The sequence below is a fragment of the Amblyraja radiata genome, chromosome 28 (assembly GCF_010909765.2).
Source record: "Amblyraja radiata isolate CabotCenter1 chromosome 28, sAmbRad1.1.pri, whole genome shotgun sequence".
Taxonomy (NCBI): domain Eukaryota; kingdom Metazoa; phylum Chordata; class Chondrichthyes; order Rajiformes; family Rajidae; genus Amblyraja; species Amblyraja radiata.
The window spans coordinates 12,027,344-12,043,036 of NC_045983.1; the positions used below are offsets into that span (position 1 = coordinate 12,027,344).

The 15,693-nt window shown below is 38.8% G+C and overlaps 1 protein-coding gene across 1 annotated transcript in view; it reads left to right on the forward strand.

The window, feature by feature from the left end:
- Positions 1–7,450, forward strand: part of brip1 (BRCA1 interacting helicase 1) — a 233,200-nt gene extending 225,750 nt beyond the window's left edge. Inside the window, 2 exon segments of the mRNA XM_033046369.1 lie at positions 3,849–4,205; positions 6,442–7,450. Coding sequence (XP_032902260.1) covers positions 3,849–4,205; positions 6,442–7,274 — 1,190 coding nt within the window. The 3' untranslated portion in view covers positions 7,275–7,450.
- The last annotated feature ends 8,243 nt before the right edge of the window (positions 7,451–15,693 follow it).

Here is a 15,693-nt window from a genome sequence, read left to right on the forward strand (position 1 = left end):
CATCGGGGACATTTTTCTTGCATCTAGCCGGTCCAATCCTTTAAGAATTTTAAATGTTTCTATAAGATCCCCTCGCATCTTTCTAAATTCCAGTGAATACAAGCCCATTCCACCCATTCTTTCATCATATGTCAGTCCCGCCATTCCGGGAATTAACCTTGTGTACCTACACTGCACTCCCTCAATAGCAATGATGTCCTCCTCAAATTAGGAGACCAAAATTGCACACAATACTCCAGGTGTGGTCTCACCAGGGCCCCTCGCACCAGGGCCCTGTACAACTGCAGTAGGACCTCCCTGCGCCTAAACCCAAATCCTCTTGCAATGAAGGCCAACATGCCATTACTTTCTTCACTGCCTGCTGTACCTGCAGGCTTATTTTCCGTGACTGATATACAAGCACACCCAGATCTCGTTGCACCTCCCATTTTCTTCATCTACACTATTCAGATAATAATCTGCCTTACTGTTCTTGCCACCAGAGTGGATAACCTCACATTTATCCACATTATACTGCATCTGCCACGCATCTGTGCACTCACCCAACCTATCCAAGTCACCCTGCAGCTTCATATAATCCCCCTCGCAGCTCACACTGCTACCCAGCTTTGTGTCATCCGCAAACTTGGCGATGTTCTCTTCCATCTTGCTCCAAAATATATAGGAAGGAACTGCAGATATTGATTTAAACTGAAGAGAGACATAAAATGTGGAGTAATTCAGTGGGACAGGCAGCATTCCTGGTGAGAAGGAATGGGTGGCGTTTTGGGTCCACACCATTCATCAGACCCGAAACGCCACCCGTTCCTTCTCTCCAGAGATACTGCCTGTCCCGCTGAGGTGCTCCAAAATGTATCTGTTTTATTTCTGCTCCTCTGTGCATTCCTAAATTAACCTGTCCAAGGTAAGTGAATTGTTGGCACAGATTGAAGAAAACTGATATGAACTAATTGCCGTTATGGAAGCATGGCTACAGGGTGACTAAAGCTAGAAACTAAATATTCCAGAGTATTTAACGTTTAAGGAGGACGGACAAATAAGAAGAGGCCGTTGTAGCACTGCTTTAGGATGAGGGAATTGAAGGCAATATCTCCAAGTTTGCGGATGACACTAAGCTGGGGGGCAGTGTTAGCTGTGAGGAGGATGCTAGGAGACTGCAAGGTGACTTGGATAGGCTGGGTGAGTGGGCAAATGTTTGGCAGATGCAGTATAATGTGGATAAATGTGAGGTTATCCATTTTGGTGGCAAAAACAGGAAAGCAGACTATTATCTAAATGGTGGCCGACTAGGAAAAGGGGAGATGCAGCGAGACCTGGGTGTCATGGTACACCAGTCATTGAAAGTGGGCATGCAGGTGCAGCAGGCAATGAAGAAAGCGAATGGTATGTTAGCTTTCATAGCAAAAGGATTTGAGTATAGGAGCAGGGAGGTTCTACTGCAGTTGTACAGGGTCTTGGTGAGACCACACCTGGAGTATTGCGTACAGTTTTGGTCTCCAAATCTGAGGAAGGACATTATTGCCATAGAGGGAGTGCAGAGAAGGTTCACCAGACTGATTCCTGGGATGTCAGGACTGTCTTATGAAGAAAGACTGGATAGACTTGGTTTATACTCTCTAGAATTTAGGAGATTGAGAGGGGATCTTATAGAAACTTACAAAATTCTTAAGGGGTTGGACAGGCTAGATGCAGGAAGATTGCTCCCGATGTTGGGGAAGTCCAGGACAAGGGGTCACAGCTTAAGGATAAGGGGGAAATCCTTTAAAATCGAGATGAGAAGAACTTTTTTCACACAGAGAGTGGTGAATCTCTGGAACTCCCTGCCACAGAGGGTAGTCGAGGCCAGTTCATTGGCTATATTTAAGAGGGAGTTAGACGTGGCCCTTGTGGCTAAGGGGATCAGAGGGTATGGAGAGAAGGCAGGTACGGGATACTGAGTTGGATGATCAGCCATGATCATATTGAATGGCGGTGCAGGCTCGAAGGGCCGAATGGCCTACTCCTGCACCTAATTTCTATGTTTCTATCAGTAGAATGGTAAAAAAAAAAGGCATGGGGCTCAACAGATAATGTAGAAGAAAAATCAATTTGGGTCTAACAAAGAAGTAATAAAGAGCAAAAAAGATTGGTTGTTGTTATTTCTAAGTAACTAAGTAGTAATTATAATACTGGGAAAGCGTAACTCAGAACATTTAAACACATGTAAGAGGAGTAATACAATCATCATGGGAGACTTTAATTTACATAAAATGGAAAATCAAATTTGGAGGAACTTGGCTGGTCAGGCAACCTCTAAGGATGGAAATGGTCAGTCAATATTTTGGGTCTGGACTCATTGGTTGAAGGTGGTCTGATAAGAATCCACACAGGGTCAGCAAAGTTAAGGCACATGGTATTGGGGGCAATATACTGAAACGGATTGAGAATTGGTTATTGGTCTGAAAGAGTGAGAATAAATCTCAGGTTAACAGGCTATGACTAATGGGATACCATGAGGGTCAGTATTGGAATAAGTTATATTGTGATCGAGGGTCATGGTGAGATCACACCTGGAGTATTCTGTGCAATTTTGTTTTTTTTTAAACCTAAAATATATACTTGCTGCAGAGGGAGTACAGCAAATATTCACTAGACTTGTTCCAGCAATAGTGTATTTGTCACATAAGGAGAGATCGAGTGGACAAGTACTGTATTCCCTAGATTTGAAAAAAAAAAGATGTTCTCAAAACTCAAAAATCCTATAAATATTAAATATGAGGAAGATATTTCCTCTGGCTAAAGAGTCCAAGACAAATCACTACAGTTTCAGGCTATGGGGTAAGCCATTTATGACTGAAATGAGGAAGAAATACTTCATTCAGGGTTTGGAACCTTCAGCATTCTATACCTTACAAGGCTGTAGAGGTTTATTCAAAACAAAGTAATAGAATAATACATTAATTTATCAATGTGTCCATACTGGTTTAATACTTACGACTTTTGTCAAGGCCTTTGCTTGCTTTGTGAGTCCATTTCTCAATTTTGACTAACTTTATATTTTAAAACCTCCCTTTGTGAGAGCTTAGGAACATTGAGCGGCAGGACTGGAATTTGGCAACATGATGCTGTTTTTATATTTGTATTTGCAATGTTTAATAGATATGGGAATAATGGTAAACTCAACACTTTGATGCATAAATCAGTGTCGCGATCTCATAGAAACAAGTTGGAAAGACTGAAATATAATCGTTTGACTCGCTGAATAATGAAACTTTATTATGCATAATGAACTTCACTGTCTACATTGTTGTAAATATACTTATGGAGCCAAAAACAGACAGCATTTCACTTAGTAATTAAGGCAGTGCTATTCGTATTTGAACCATGGAAATCATTTATTTGAAAACACCCATTGAAATATTTGTTAGTTTAGTGTCTTTTATAAGGTCTAACTTTTATTTAACTTTTTGTTAAAACGTTTTTTTATAAGTCTGAAGAAGGGTCCTGACCTGAAACGTTATCTATCTATGTTCTCCAAAGACGCTGCCTGTCCTGCTGAGTTACTCCAGCATTTCATGTCTTTCTTTTTGTTAAATCTTGTTAAGATTTTGGAAATCAATATCAAAACGCTGAAGCTGTTATTATAAAGTACTAATGTTTTTTTTGTGGCAGGTTATTGGATTATTTTACGTATTCAATATTGGACTCCCTCTCCCCAATTGCTGTTTACACTTGACTTCTTTGGTTCACTTAAAGAATTGTACCACACAAAATCTATATTCCAATTTTTGAATGCTAGTTCTCCAACTGAGAAGGTTATTTTCTCCAATCTTTTAATTTTCATTTGCGTAACATTTGTCTCATTATAGGACTGTCAAAATGGATCCGTCGGCAAGTCCAACACCATCCAAACTTCAACTGTGCTTTGGATTCATTGCGCATGTTTTCTGATGCTCAGCAGAAGCGTGTTGATCATTTACCCAAGATCCTCAATGAAATGCCGTCTATTGCAACTGGATGTTCAAATGAACATTTTCAAAAGCCTAAAGAGGAAAAGAACAAAGATCATCAGTCACAGACCATTAGCCCACAAGTCTCACCAGAAGATAATATTCCAAAGTTCACCCAATCCAACATCTGCACAGTAAATGAAAAGAAAAGTCCCAATGCCATTCCTATACCAACCTTCTGTGATACCAGCACAGTTAGCATCACAGAAGTACCAGGTTAGTAATTATAAAGTACAATTGTTTTCTTGTGGCAGATTATTGTCACCTATAAAACAGTGTAAAGATTTTTAACATTAATAGCTTGGCGCTATATTTATTTTAGCTGAGCACTTTACCATCACTAACATGCTATCTACCATTTAGCAAGTACCGTATTTCCCAGTAATGAAGACGCTATTTTTTATCCTAAAATAAGGCCTGAAAATTTACCTGCGTCTTGGAGGCCGAAGGTTAGATTGTTAGCCAAGAAAGATAGACTTGGCTATCCCTCAGTACAGCAACATCAAGAACGATGTTGTTGTACTGAGGGATAGCCAAGTCTATCCGTCTTTGCTGGCCGCTGATTTACATTCTACAGCTGGGAAGCGGCTGTAAAAGGACAGCGCCGCTGGGGGGGAGAGTTCCTTTCACAGCGTGTGGGGAGTGTGGCCCAGGTCAGCACGGCCTGGGCTGCACAAAGTAGCAAACTTGACTGGGCCGCCAGGGGTAAAGTTGCAGGGAGGGCAGGAGCGTTGAGAAGGAGGGTGTCGGGGATCATGCCAACAACTCACTCAGTAGCTCGGGTGGCTGCGAGCGGCCGCCGGGACTGGACTGCGGAACCGGCCACCACCTCAGCACCTTCTGCCGGCCCGCCCGGCAGCCAGCCATGGTGTCCTTCGGCACAGGCGCAACCAGTGGAGGTGGTGGTTGGAGGGTAGCTACTGGGCGGAAGGCTGGCTCTCTCTCTCTTTCTCTCGCTCTCTGTTCATCTCTCTATCTCTCTCACTTTCTCTCTTGATCTCTCTCTCTCTCTCTCTCTTGATCTCTCTCTCTCTCTTTTGATCTCTCTTGATCTCTGTCTCTCTCTCTCGATCTCTCACTCTCTCTCTTTCTCGATCACCTGATCCTGTCCCGCCAGCCTTTTTTCAAAATTTAGCCACTCAAAATGGAGATGGGTCTTCGACGCAAGTGCATCTTCATTGTCGGGAAATACGGTAAGTTTATCTTGGGAGAGATAAAAGTATTTCTCCTTTGCTCTGACGGAATCTTCATTAAGGAGACCATTTTAACATTAATTTGAGGTTTTGATTAGCTCTTCACCAAATGACATTTTGATATAATAATTTTGAATTAATTTTTGATAGTGGAAATTAATTATTAAACAATGAAAGATAAGACTCGTTTTTCTCTTTCTTGAATCAGTCAGGAGATGGTGTTCAGTTTACCTTGAAGAAACTTATGTTGCACTTCACCTCACCCAAACCGCAGGAGAACTTTGCATGTGGCCAGTGAGCTGCAAGATTTTTTTATCGTAAACTATTTTTTAATTGATTTTAAAATGCTTATACATAGAAAAACATAATATCAGAAACTGATTACCAAACAACACAATCGTTGCTTTGTTTTTAACATAAATCTTTCCTGTCTCTTATCCCTGTAGATGAAAGCAAGATACGAGTTGTAGGCCTGACTGGCAGAATTGTTCCTCAGTTCGTTAGCCACGGTTAGAATTCTTATGTCTATTAAATTTATTTTCCCCACCCAACAGGTGTGGAGCACACAACCACTTAACGGGTGCTTTATATGTGTTCTGACTCACTGTTTTGAACTATAATTCATTGGGCTCATCAAATTTTGCTACTAAAGAAAAAGCCATCAAGTATATTACTTGAAAACTTTTTCTTTTGATTTTTCTTTTTAATGCTAATGCAGTTTCCTGCTCATTTCCCCATTTGTATAAGTATATATTTTTGTGTGTTCCTCCATCAAATCTGTATTGACTGAATTTTGGTATTTATTGGAATGCATTCCAAATTTTAATAACCCTGCGTGATTCACATACCAATTTGGAGTTTGTCTAAATTCACGGAGCTATAGAAATAATGGTTCATATTTACTTTCCCAAACTGTCATAATTCTAAAAGCTCCTAGCTGTGTTCTACAAAATAAAGTTTATTAGCATTGCTGCAAAGTAATTAATGAGATTTTGAGTATTATTTAGACTTTAATACTGCATTGGTGATTTCTAGGCATTTCTGAGTTTGCTTTACAATATTATTTACCAGCAATTGTAATTTGAATACTTGAAGTATGCTGTGCTCAAAATTAAAACTTTGACCATGTTTTTATTTCAATTTTCACAGTATATTTTGCCTGGTTGAGAAGTACATTGCAATATTTGCATAAATAATTGGGTTAAAGTTACACTGCATTGACACTTTATTTTTCTTTCTCATTATTGCATGTACTACAGCCAACAAGAAAGATCATTCTTCTGCAAGCAATATTACCAAGACCCCGCTTTTTAAAAAATCTGGTATCAAAATGAAAATTGGTGACTCGCGAAAAACATCACAATCTATCATGCAATGTTTCTACAAAAAGCCGACAACTTCATCACCCATTCACTTGCATTTTCCATTTGGAGAATTGAAGCAGGATGAAAAAGTGCAATCTAACAATGTTATGCTGAGACAGCAAGAAAGAGAAACAAATTCATTTCAGTTAGAGTTTCTGTTACAGAGAGATGCTAATACATCAATCGGCAATAAAGAGGATGTATCGTTGAATGCTGTTACACATCCATTTGAGAATAATAAGCAAAATCAAACAACTTACGACAGTGCAGGAAATTCTTATAACAGCTCCATGGTTGCATCACCTCCCTCTGATATGGAACCATTCTTTGAGGTTGAGGCAGAAATAATGGAAATGCCACCCTTGGTTGACAATGATGTACAGGGGCCTGCAGCGGAAGAAGAGGATTTTCAGGATGAGACATTGTGTTTCACCCCAGAGCTTTTTGATAGAGATTCAGAGGAAGAATGTCTAGGAATAGGTGATAGTTCTCCACAGGCACTCAAAGCTGATGATGTTTGTGATTGTGCTGCTATGCCTAAAAACATACCAATTGACAATGAGGAGGATACCATCGAAAGATACCAGCATGTTGCCGAAGTGGCAAAAGTTGACAAAGTAGAAAAGAGCAGAAATCATAGGCTGTCCAGATCTAGAAATAAAGGTATTAGTTTAATATCTCGGAATTTATGTACACAACAGCTTGGATTTACTCATGATGGCGACTAATATGAAACAAACATATCCTATTCTTTCATAGTTTATTCTCATCCAGGAACAGGAGTTTATCAGTCTAACCCAACCAATTAATAGAATCTGTAGGAAGGAACTGCATCTGCTGGTTTAACCCTAAGATAGACACAAAATGCTGGAGTAATTCAGCGGGACAGGCAGCATCTGTGGAGAGAAGGAATGGGTGACGTTCGGGTCGAGACCCTTCTTCAAACTGAGAGTCAGGGGAGAGGGAGACTAAAGATATGTTTCTATCATATCTCTAGTTTCCCTCTCCCCTGACTCTCAGTCTGAAGAAAGGTCTCGACCCAAAACGTCATCCAGAGATGCTGCCTGTCCCACTGAGTTACTACAGCATTTTGAGTCCATCTTCAATTAATAGAATCTGTTATTCTCAAACTATATTTAATTTAACTAAGAAATGGTCATGCTGGTGACTAAAACATCCCTCCTTCAAACACCTTGTGCAACTTCAGGTCGGATGTTGTATGAGAAGATGTCACTGTTCTGCCCCTACCATATGCAGATCAAACCCAGATGTTGAAGTGTACTTTCTACAGAACTAACTTTTGTAATATTTCAATTTGCACGAGAGAACCAATTAATCTAAAAATGGGCACTGCTTTGTTCCAATGACATTGCCAACTTTAAACTAGACATAAATGGTCCTATCCATTTGACATAGCATCTGCAAGGAATTCAAATGGTTATACAAAATTGTCAATGAATCCAAGATACATAAGAAAAATAAATTAAATTGCCTTTTTAGTAAAATTAATCTTAATCATTCTAGCATTCTAGCCACAAGATTGTTAATTCACTCATTAGGAAGACAAAGCCATGTGGAATGGTCTGAGAGTGGAAATTATGCAATACAACACAATTGTACGAAGCACATATACTAATTTTAATTAAAATATCATCAATCCAAGAATAGTCATTCAGGATTGTGGACATAAAGGTAAATTGGGAATTAAAAGTTCATTCATATATGTTAGATCTATAAAAAATAATGGAGACCCACTGTTGTTTCCTCCACAATAATAGAAACCTCTGTAATATGCTTTGTTCTCAAAAGATCATAGCAATAATCATGAATAACCTTGTAAGATATAAACAATTGACAAAGAATATTGGTCAGATTTGTGAGTATCAAGTATAGCCCTGGCTAGGTCATGATTTTGTAATTGTGTTTCTGAATTCTATTTCAGTTAACTTTTATATCTTATAATGTTGTACTATGCTTTAGCAGATTTGCATAAACCTATATGCTCTTGAACATTATTAATGAATTTTTAATCGTTCACAGTTCTTGAAAGGCTATGCTTTTGAACCGACTCTTTCCGTATCCGCTACTTTAAAAATAGTTGATTTTTTTAAAGTAATAAAATGTGACAATTGGAAGGCAAATTTCATGGTAATCCCATTTAAAGATAGTTGTTACTGCTAAATGCCTTTGTATCCTATGGTAAACGAAGTTGATCTTTTTTAATCACATTAGCATTCAAAGTTATGGAATGCTCCTTTTGTTTTATGTAAATATTTTGTGCAAAATAATCTCTCAGTTGGCAGATATCATTTCTAAATGCATCACATATTTTTTTTGCTCTTTATAATGCATATATATATCTCTGGTTTCACCTATCCAGATACATAGGTGTCCAGGGTATGACATAGTGATATCAATGATGAAAGAGATACAAACCGAAAGTATACGATATAGTTTATTCTCTGAGCTATAGCTTTAAAGTGAGGGAACATGCCACGTATATTATTGGGAGTGTAGTTTGATAATCTGGAAAACCTGCTTTTCACTGTCACAAACAATGACAGAACTGTACCATAAAATGTAAAATTGATTATGATTGTAAAAAATAAAGTGACTAAGTTGATCAATAAGGGAAATGTGTTAAAACTGTCAGAATTTTAACTATAGTTGGGAACTATAATGTATTTAAAATGCTTATAGATTTACAGTATAGGTCACTGCAATATATACAAAACAGGTAAAATATTAATAAGAGGAAGGTTTTCTTATGATTAAATTTCATATTTGAAATTAATTGTCCAAATGTTCTTTGCACAGTATTATATTTTTGGCTTAAGGTATTATGAAACATGTTAGAATGTAATCTCTAGATATAATAGACATACAGTTAATGTAATATGAAAAAACGAGTTTTTATCATCAATTTTCAGAGAAACAGCTGTCGGTTGACGACTGATCTGTTTTGTACAGCATTACAGTGTTCAGCCTGCTTTTATTGTCACATTTTCTTGGTCATTCCAAACCAGTCACAAATTTCAGTGTAAATATTTTTTTTTCCCAACCCTGTCACTTTTTTACTCTAAAACCAACCACCAAGAAGGGTTCAAGATGACTCTGATTCTAGTTGAAGGGTTCAAGATGACTCTGATCCTACCTTTGCTGTAATATCTGACCTTTGCTTAAACCTTGGTATGATGGTATGGTACAAATTGTTTTATTGGGATATTAAGCCTAATACAAATAACTCAATGCTGTAATATATCATTGTTTCATCATAAAGTCGCAAAATGCATACAGATGTAATACACACGTTTTATCTATTATTGGGAGCCATGTAGTTTGTTCATTACAAATCTTCATCATTAAAGATTTGTGTTACGTAATTGATTTTTGAGGTTCCCACAGGTGGTCCAGTTTCTTTACACATCCCAGATGGGTAGGGTAAATTGCCCTGGAGTGTTGGAGCATGGAAGGATTTGGGGAGAGTTGATGGGAGGATTTGCTATAAGAGGAAAATTAGTGGGGGAATGTGATTACTCTCTGAGTCAGCAATAACCTAATAGGGAAAAATGCCACCCATGGCAAGGAAATATGAAGTATTCTCTCTTTCTCCTATCTCACGTAAAATTAAAATGAACTTGAATGGTTTCACATGGATGGAGGTTTTTTCAGGCTTAATAAATTGAAAACATTAATTTTCGTAATTGACCCAAGAGAAAGAGATTAATTTTCTCCAGAGTACACAGCCATAATCAAGAAGCTTTGTAGATCATCAAGCTTTGAACAAAAGCTACTTTGGGTCAAATAGTTATCCTGAAGGTTGTTCTGTTATCCAGTCACTTTTAGCAGTCTCCAGTTTGTTCTCTTACATTGCCTGAGAAAGGCCACAATTCCAAGTGTACATCTAATTCCATTCTCAAAGTCAGTATTTAATCTGCTTCATTACACTCAAAGTATACTTTCAATATTACCAACTCACTGTATTTTTACAAATTTTGTTTTGTCCTGAATCTTTTGCCAACTCTTTTAAAAAGTCCCAATGACCAAGTTTGGTTGCAAATTAAAAATGAATATAAATTCTACTTTAAATTTTATTAGTAATGTTGAAACCACTAACATGCATATAAATTAGTGGGTTGCAGAGTAGGGCTTTTCTCAGCAGAAATGTGAATATTTTCCATTCCAGCATAGTTCTTATTCTATTTAATGAACTTTTTAACAAACTTGTATAACTCCGAAAAGAACACAAAGTGCTGGAGTAACTCAAAGGCTTCAGGCAGCATCTCTGGAGGACATGGAATAGGTGATATTTGGGTCGGAACCCTTCTTCAGACTCATCACTCCAGCACTTTGTGTTTTTGTTTGTTCCTTGTGTGTATATTTTCTTGCATACTCCAAGCTCATTGTCATCTGATCAAACTACTATAGTATATTTTTTACTTAGAATAACTAGTCAAAAAAAATCACTTTCGAATTTGTCATTTATTTTCTATCTTTGTTAATTTCTTAGGAACTAATATTGCTTCAGCTTCTTCTGGCGGGGGAAGGCAAACAACTATTCCTGTTGAGTTGTCTAAGGCTGTTCAAAAAGGACAAGAAGACAGTTCAGAGGAGCACAGCACACACCTAAGAAAGCTTGCAGAAGATAGTGTTAAGCAGCGAGCAGCAAGTGTATTAGCCAAGTTTGAAGATATTTTAAAAACATCAAATGAGACATTGAGCCAGAAAGAAAAGAACTGTTCCACTAAATGCAACAAACTCCAAAAACAAAGCAAAATGAAATCATGTGAATGGAGCGGCCTGACAGAGGGGAAGATCATGAAGCCCCAAAATAGGAAAATTGTGCAGGCAGCAAAAGAGAACTCATTTGTGGGAGAGGTATTAGAAAGATCCACTTCAAATGAATCAAATGTGCAACTTAATGTTCCCTCAAAAAATAAATCTATTTTATCTAGTGCAACTGGTTGTGAGAATCAGCGGAAAACTAGAAGAGCAGAACATTTATCTTTACTTCAACCAAATTATAGACTGAGAAATAGGTCGGTAAATATACTTTCCAAATGGACCCATCAAAAGAGAACGAATGTAAAAAAGATAAATATATGTGACTGGCAATGCAACCTTGTTACTCAGACTGGTGGAGCTTTTGACAAGACGTACAGTAAAAGATCCAGTAAAGATAAAGTACTTTTTCCAAAAGAATATAAAAATAAAATTACACGGTCCTGTGCTTCTAAAACAATAGCAAGAATTCGATTAAAAGAAAATAGACGAGAAGGAAAATGTTATAGCAGCCAGCTGCCCGCGACTCCCTCGTGGTGTGAGGGAGAACATAATACAAATTTAAAATATATCAGAGAGAAAGCACCTATTATACAGTTTGAATTATTATTACCGGATCAGTCCTCTTCCCCAGTGGAGATAGACCAGATACAACACAGCGAAGATAATGTGGAAAATTCAATATCAACCAAACATTATAAAGATAGCAATTTGAGAGCTGTCCCATACAACAAACATTCGGAACCAGTGGACAGACCACCTCAACTAGAAGAACATACAAACATAGACAAAATTAATCCAGCTGTCAATATAAATAATGGTGTTCTTATTGTAAAGAAAGGATCAGGGGATAATTCTACTGATATGAAAAAAGTAATCTCTAACACAAAAATGAAAAAAAACAGCTCAGAAGGTGAGAAATGTAACTCCTAGATGCTGATTAATTTGTTATACTATTCAATATTTTAAAATCTCAAAGCTATTTTAAATGTGTTACTGGGGGGTCTTAGATTTAGAAAAATATTAGCTTGATATGGTCATTTTTTTCTAAGGGCATGGCTAACTTTTGAAGATGAATTACCAATCTAAATGGTTCCAAACTTTATGTTCTCTAAAGAAAGAGAGTAAAACACAGTTATATGCTTAGTCACACATGGTTACACCATCATTTCCATCATGCAAGGTAGCAATTCTATATTGAGATGTATTCAAGATCATGCCAGGAGCCATGCCATGTGCAGCTAAAAATGAAACACCTACGTGGACTAGTAATGCAGGACTAAGTAGAGGATGCAGCATCTAATAAACATATCTAGGCAATGCCAAACTTAAAAATCACATCAATCCTTTGCATGCCTCACACATACATTTGGTAGATATGTGCACATATTCATCTTCAGTGAAAAAGATAACTTCATGCAGATATGCTATGTAGTTAATCCATAATGGTCTCATCCTGAAGCTCCTGCTATCAGAGAGACTGTCTTTAGCTAATTTATTCCATGTGATAACAAGAATCACTAAGATGGATACAGTAAAGACTGGAGCCCAGCAACGCGGTAAACAGTATGTTCACAACTGGATAAAACTAAAAGAGAAGGCACTTAACATTGCAAAGATTAGTTGGAAGTCAGAGGATTGTGAAGCTTTTTAAAGAACAACAGAAGGTAACTAGAAAGGACATACGGGGAGAAAAGATGAAATACGACGGTAAGCAAGCCAATAATATAAAAGAGGATAGCAAGAGTTTATTCAGATATATAAAAAGTAAGGAAGGCACGAGTGGACGTTAGACTGCTGGAGGATGATGCAGGAGAAGTGATAATGGGGAATGAAGAAACGGCAAAGAATTTGAATAACCTTTTTGTATTAGTCTACACAGTGGAAAACACCAGCAACTTGCCTGAAATTCAAGAGAGTCGGGTGGAAGTTAGTGGAGTGGTTATTACTAAGGAGAAGGTGCTTGGGAAACTGAAAGGTCTAAAGTGGATAAGTCACCTGGACTGGATGGACTGCACCCCAGGGTTCTGAATGAGGTGGCTTTAGAGATTGTGGAGGCATTAGTAGTGATATTTCAAAAATCACGAGTCAGGAATGGCTCCAGACGATTGGAAAACTGCAAATATTACCCTGCTGTACAAGAAGGAAGCAAAGCAGAAGAGTGGAAACTATAGCCCAGTTGGCCTGACTTCAGTGGTTGGTAAGATTTGAGTCCATTATAATGGATGAGGTTACGGAGTACTTAGAAGTTCATGATTAAATAGGCCAAAGTCAGCCTGGTTTTGTGAAGGAGATTTTGCTTGACAAACCTGCTGGAATTCTTTGAGGAAGGAAATACCAGAAAGATAAAGGAGAGTCAGTGAATGTTGTTTACCTAGACCAGGGGTGGGGAACCTGCGGCCTTAAGGCCGCATGCGTCCTTCTCGGCCATTAAGTGCGGCCTTAGGAATGAATCCAAATTTTGTAAAACAAATCCTTTTATTTTTATTAATATGTTTTAGTTCGTCTTTTATTATTTTTATTTTAATCTTAAAATGAACGTATTTAAAATACCAAAGAGTAAAAGAAGATGCAACAAAATAATCCTCCCCGACTGACGGCCACAATTAAAACATTAGTAAGTCATGAAGGCTATTTTATTGCCACAAAGAGTTACTCGCTTTGGACACACTTACGGGTAGAACACGAGGAATAGATTTCTTCAATAACTTCCAAGATAAATGTCGTGAAGTATATCTAATTGAAGTTTCTTGGATGCGGCCTTATTAGATTACAGCTAACTTAATGTGGCATTCCAACATGAAAAGGTTCCCCACCCCTGACCTAGACTTTCAAAAAGCCTTTGATTAGGTGAGGCTGCAGAGTTGCTACTCTTCACGCTGTATATTAATGATTTGGATGAGGGGATTGAAGGCTTTGTGGCCAAGTTTACAAGTTTAGATAGGTGGAGGGGCAGGTAGTGTAGAGAAAGCAGGGACTCTGCAGAAGGACTTGGACAGGTTGGGAGAGTGGGCAGAGAAGAGGCAGATAGAATACAGCGTAGCAAAGTGTGGAGTCATGCATTTTGGTAGTAGGAATAAAGGCATAGACTATTTTCTAAATGGGAAGATAATCCAGAAATCGGAGATGCAAAGGGACTTCGGAGTGCTGGTGCACGATTCCCAAAAGGTTAATTTGCAAGTCAAATCGGTAATAAGGCAAAAGCAATGCTAGCACTTATTTCAAGGGGACTAGAATACAAAACCAGGAATGTAATGCTGAGGCTCCATAAGGTGCTGGTCAGGCCGCATTTGCAATATTGTGAGCAATTTTGGGCTCCATAAGAATATGCTGGGTCCAGAGGAGGTTTACGAGAATGATCTCAGGAATACCTGGTTACCATATGATGAGCATTTGATGGCACTGGGCCTCTACTCGCTAGAGTTTAGAAGGATGAGGGGGCGGGTCTCATTGAAACTTACCGAATAATGAAATGCCTGGATAGAGTGGATGTGGAGAGGATGTTTCCACTAGTGGTAGAATCTAGGACCAGAGGTCACAGCCTCAGAATTAAAGGATGTTCCTTTAGGAAGGAGATGAGGAATTTCTTTAGTTGGAGAGTAGTGAACCTGTGGAATTCATTGCCACAGAAGGCTGTGGAGGCCGTCAATGGATATTTTTAAGGCAGAGATAGATTCTTGATAAGTACGGGTGTCATGGGTTATGGGACGAAGGCAGGATAATGGGGTAAGGAGGGAGATATAGATCGGCCATGATTGAATGACGGAGTAGACGATGGGCCGAATGGCCTAATTATGCTCCTATCACGTGAACATGGATACAGTGCTGAATCTAAGCTATTCCTATAGAATTATAAGACTGGCCAATACTCAACCTTGTAGAAAGGTGCCTTGGTATAGGTGGTCTTGCAAGGTTCACAGTTCATCAAACAACCTTCCCAGGATTCCCATCTTCTTCTGTCATATGTCTTTTAGACCTGCAGCTCCGTTGAGGCGAGCCAGGCCAACGTGTCATCTTCCAGGTCAATCAGACCTCGTTCACCATTCGGTAGCCGTTGTTTGGGGCAATTGGTGACTATGTGCTCCACTGTCTGTGTTGGGTCCCCACACTCGCAGGAGGCGCTGTCTACGAGGCCCCACCTCTTCATTGCTACTCCATAGCGTCCGATGCCTGTCCTCAAGCGGTTGAGGGTTGTCCACTTTCGGGGCAGGTCCTGGCCAGGGACGTCCATGGGGTCATTGATGTAATGGTGTAGCCTAGATGGTTCCGCTGACTTCCACTGGTCTCTCCATCTCGTCTTGACCCAGGCGACCTTAGAAGCATCAGCCGGTGTTGTGCAGAGCAGCTCTTGGGCTTGCGTGGCAA